This window comes from Mandrillus leucophaeus, unplaced genomic scaffold, assembly GCF_000951045.1.
Source record: "Mandrillus leucophaeus isolate KB7577 unplaced genomic scaffold, Mleu.le_1.0 Scaffold271, whole genome shotgun sequence".
Classification (NCBI taxonomy): Eukaryota; Metazoa; Chordata; class Mammalia; order Primates; family Cercopithecidae; genus Mandrillus; species Mandrillus leucophaeus.
This window is the reverse complement of record NW_012102821.1, coordinates 262130-266411: the sequence shown is the minus strand read 5'-3', so window position 1 is coordinate 266411 and position 4282 is coordinate 262130. Positions and strand designations below refer to the sequence as shown.

The 4282-nt window shown below is 55.9% G+C and overlaps 1 protein-coding gene across 1 annotated transcript; it reads right to left on the bottom strand.

Annotated features, from left to right (window-relative positions):
- Window positions 1–1886: 1886 nt before the first annotated feature.
- LOC105542944 (bile salt-activated lipase-like) lies at window positions 1887–2764 on the bottom strand. The gene is made up of 2 exons (XM_011984665.1): window positions 2730–2764; window positions 1887–2398 (listed from the first exon to the last, which is right to left on the bottom strand). Exons 1-2 carry the CDS (start codon window positions 2762–2764, stop codon window positions 1984–1986), a joined length of 450 nt encoding a protein of 149 aa, XP_011840055.1. The 3' UTR covers window positions 1887–1983.
- Window positions 2765–4282: the final 1518 nt, after the last annotated feature.

Here is a 4282-nt window from a genome sequence, read left to right as displayed (position 1 = left end):
GTTGCTTCCGCCCTAACCCTTGGCTTCCCTAATTCCCTCTCCTCCTGCCTCAGAGAGGCTGCATCCGGTGAGGGCCTTGCTGGTGAGGACTCTGGTGTCCCGAGGTGGTACTGGGCATCACGTGGTGAGGATGCTGAGCCTGCTCACATGCTAGCTCTAGTCTTTCTTCCTCTTACAAAGCCACCAGCTACCCTCCCATGATGACCCATTAACCATGAATCCATGAATGAATGAATCCATTTACAGGGGCAGGACCCTCATGATCCAATCACCTCTTAAAGGCAGCACCTCTCAACACTGCCACATTGGGGATTAAATTTCAGCATGAGTTTTGGCGGGGACAAGCATTCAAACCAAACCCGAGGCAAGGTGGGTGCAGCCCAGAGGTGGAACGCACCTGGATCCCCACAGCCCATCCCTTCTGACGTGGCCTGGCCATCCAGGGATGTGATTTTCTGAATGACAGGCATGACTGTGCTTTCTCTCAACAAGAGACAGGTGCCAGTCCTGAGGGCTGGGAAGAGGCACTAGAGTCCCAGGGGTTTCTCCCACAGTGCTGGAGGCTCCTGAGAGCTGACCCCACAGGTAGAAACACAATAATCCCTGTGGGTACCAGTGCGGCCAAGAGGGACACATCATTGTATCCTCAGGCTTCCATTGCCCAAGAGAACAGGGACAGTCTCTGGGAGAGGCCCACATTGCTGGGCAGTTCCATCTCACTCAGTCTTTGACAGGGAGTCCCCTTTATACACCGGAGACCCCTCGACCAACCCAGGAAGACCAGGGTGGCCAAAGTGGTCACAGCCAGCCAGGGTGTCCCCTGCTTCTCCGGGGTACAGGGTTCGTCCCGGCTCAGCTCTGCGGCATGAGGGCCACAGGACTTGTCGGCCCTGAGACTTATTCTCCCACCTGTAGGCTGGAGGGACAGAGAGAGTGGCTAGCTGGTCCTTGGGTGCTGCTGCCCTCCACCGTGGAGCCCTCCCAGGCAAAGTTGCTCAGGATTCCAGAATCTTCTCTCATCTGAGCCCCACCCTGCCCCGCAGCGCCCGCTTAGAAGGTGGGTGAGGACTGGGGAAGAAGACCCCCCAACGTTGTTCCGAGCACTGGCTTTGGAGTCAGGTTTCTGGGTTCAAATCCTTGCTCTGAGTGACCTTGGGCACGTGATGCCCTCTCAGGGCCTCATTTTCCTCTGAATATCTATAAACGTCTAAAATGAGGGTGTGCACAGTACCCCCCCCCACAAGGCCATAGTGAGGTCAGGCTGGTCAGCTGCTCGGTGATGTGCCCGGGCTTGGAGCCAGCAGAGGCAGGAGTGCTTCCTGACTCTTCCCCCTAGAGGCCCACCACCCAGCGCCTACTGCCCAGCGCCCTCCCCATCCTCTGCTTCCAACCTCCTGGAGTCATGTGTGATTCTTTCTTTGACTTGGATCCGGCTGGAGGAGCAGAATCCCCTTCTTTTCCCAGGTGGGTTCCCAAGACCCCAGTCAGAACACAGACTTTACTCCCTGCACCCAGAGGATGTGGGTGTGGCTGGGCTCCCCTAGTCCAGAGGAGGCCACAGCCTCCTTCTCTGACTGCAGCTGCCACCAGGCCCTCCCACCATTTGGGACAGAATCTAACCCCTGGGGGCCAGCAGCCTGGTTCCATTCAGGGAAGGTCAGGCTCTGGAGTGACCTGTGCCTGACTCCCACTCCTGGGCCTGCCAATCAACTTCCCTGGGCCCGCCTCCTCCACTCAAAAGTGAGGATGCCACCATCGACGTCCCGGAGCCTGGGGATTGTGCGAGATGATGGGGTCACAGGTTGGGCCCCTACCTGGTGCTGTAAGGGTGACCGAGGGCCACTCCTTCCTGCAGCTTAGCCCTGGGAGCAAAGAAAGACTCCAGACAGGGAAATGAGGTTTTATTCAGGAAGTGCTAAAGACGGGAGGGGAGCCTCTGGGGTCCCACCCTTGCGGCCTCTTGAGACCAAGGCTCGTGGGATGCTAGAAGCCAATGACTGCAGGCATCTGAGCTCCCTTGGAGTCACCTGTGGGGGGCACAGGGGCGGCCTCAGAGTCACCAGTAGTGGGGATGGGGGAAGCCTTGGAGTCACCCGAGGTGGGCACAGGGACGGCCTCAGAGTCACTTGTGAGGGGCACAGGGGTGTCCTGAGAGTCACCCATTGCGGGCACGGGGGCAGACTCAGAGTCACCCGTGGTGGGGACAGGGGTGGCCTCCCGGTCGGTCACCGTGGGCAGCGCCACATAGGTGAGGGTCCAGTAGCGAAGGAAGTTGGTTCTCAGGCCCCACTTCAGGGAGCTGCCATCCATCTTCTTGGTGATCTCCAGGTAGCTGCCGTTTTCCGAGGTGTAGGGTTCCCAGTGTGTGGGCACAGCCGAGTCGCCCATGTTGGGGTCCCTGCCGAGTGAGAAGAGGCTGTGCAGGGGCTGGGGACTCCCAGGGGGCTGAAGCCCTGCTCTGCACCCGCCTGCCTGAGCCATCCCCATCCTCTGAGCTGGCCCTGGGCACCGTGGCCCCTCACTGCATACGGGACACAGGCTGTGCACGTGCGCGGGCTTGGGGCTCTGCCAGTAGCTCTTATCCTCGTAAACACACATGGATTCCGATGCAGGGGAAGGTTAAGTGACTTGCCCAAAGTCCCTCCGCTGGCAAGTGAGGGAACAGGGCCTCGTGGTGGGAGGCCCTTCTTGGCTGCAGCCCTTCGCCCTGCTCTCAACCCACGCCTTACCCTGTTTTGGCAAAGTTGGTCCAGTAGGCGATCATGGCCCCAGGCGATGCTGGGAGAACTTCAGCCAGGAGGGGAAATCAGCTCTCCCATGACCTGGCGCCTCTACCCAGCAGCACAATGGAAACTGAGGGGCTACAGGACAGTTCCAGAAACAGCGTGGTTCAGGAACCATGGTAAGGTTTTGGTACCCAAGTCAAGACCCGTCCCATAAGGACAGAAGGGGAGCCTGATCACCTCCTACGGTGTGACTATTAATCCAACCCAGAGGGGCTGCGGGCGGCAAGAGTGGCTCGCCAATTTGGATGGAACTCACACCCCAACTGACACAGGATGCGGGAGTGGCTCACTTAGTCAGTTAGGAAAAGGAAACTGGAGGTAGGGAGAGTGACTTGCCACCCCAGTTGGAAACACAGGAACCAGGAGTGGGGAAGTGAGTGAAAGTGTATAAATGAAGGGGCCTAATTAAGCTCATCAGTCATGAAGTGGGGAGTCACAGATTTCTTAGCATGGACTGTGTGCTCCGAGCGAAGTGTGGGGCCAGCAAAGACGAGAGGCAATCTGCATACGGCTAACAGGAGCTGCTCTATGACTGCAGCAGTTGTAGCAGGAATAAGGAACTCTCCAAAGCCAAGCAGCGTCTGGAAACTCACGTAATAGGAGACGGTATAGTCAGCCAAAACGAGAGGAAGAGTGAGTGTGTAAGAGTGCGCTGCACCGTAAAGGGAGCAGGCCATGGTAACCATTCATCCAGTGGTACCCAACCCGTATACTTTAATGGCACTCATTCCGGCAAGTGCTACCTGGTTTACAGTCTTAGACTGAAAGGACACTTTCTTTTGTATCTGCTTGGCACCCGTTAGTCAGCCTATCTTTGCATTTTCAATGGGACAAAGAAGCTCTACAGCTCACCTGGACTAGGCTCCCACAAGGGTTTAAAAATTCTCCCACAGTCTTTGGGGAAGCATTGGCTTCAGACCTCAAGGCCTATACCCCACCAAATGATAACTGCGCCTTGTTACAGTATGTGGACGACCTTTGGGCAGCCCCAGTCCAAGAGGAATGTTATCAGGGAATCTGGGACCTCCTCCATCTCCTATGGAAAGCAGGTTATGAGGTATGTAAAAAGAAAGCCCAAATTTTGCCATGAAGAGGTGAAATAGCTAGGTTTCGCAGTGAGCCACGGGGAACAGCGGCTTGGCTATGAGCGGAAACAAGCCATTTGTGTGCTTCCAACCCCAACCACCAAACATCAAATAATCGAATTTTTAGAGACTGCAGGATTCTGCCTCATCTGGATTCCAAATTTCTCACTGATGGCTAAGCTGTTACCTGAAGCCACAAAGTGGGGAGAAAATGAGACCCTCCATTGGGAGACTAATCAGGAAATAGCATTCAAACAGATCAAAGATGCTTTAACGCAGGGCCCAGCCTTAGGACTACCAGATATAACTAAGCCTTTCTTTCTGTATGTTCATGAACGAAAGGGAATGGCTATGGGAGTTCTGACTCAAGTTACAGGGTCATGGCACCGCCCAGTGGCATATTTATCCAAA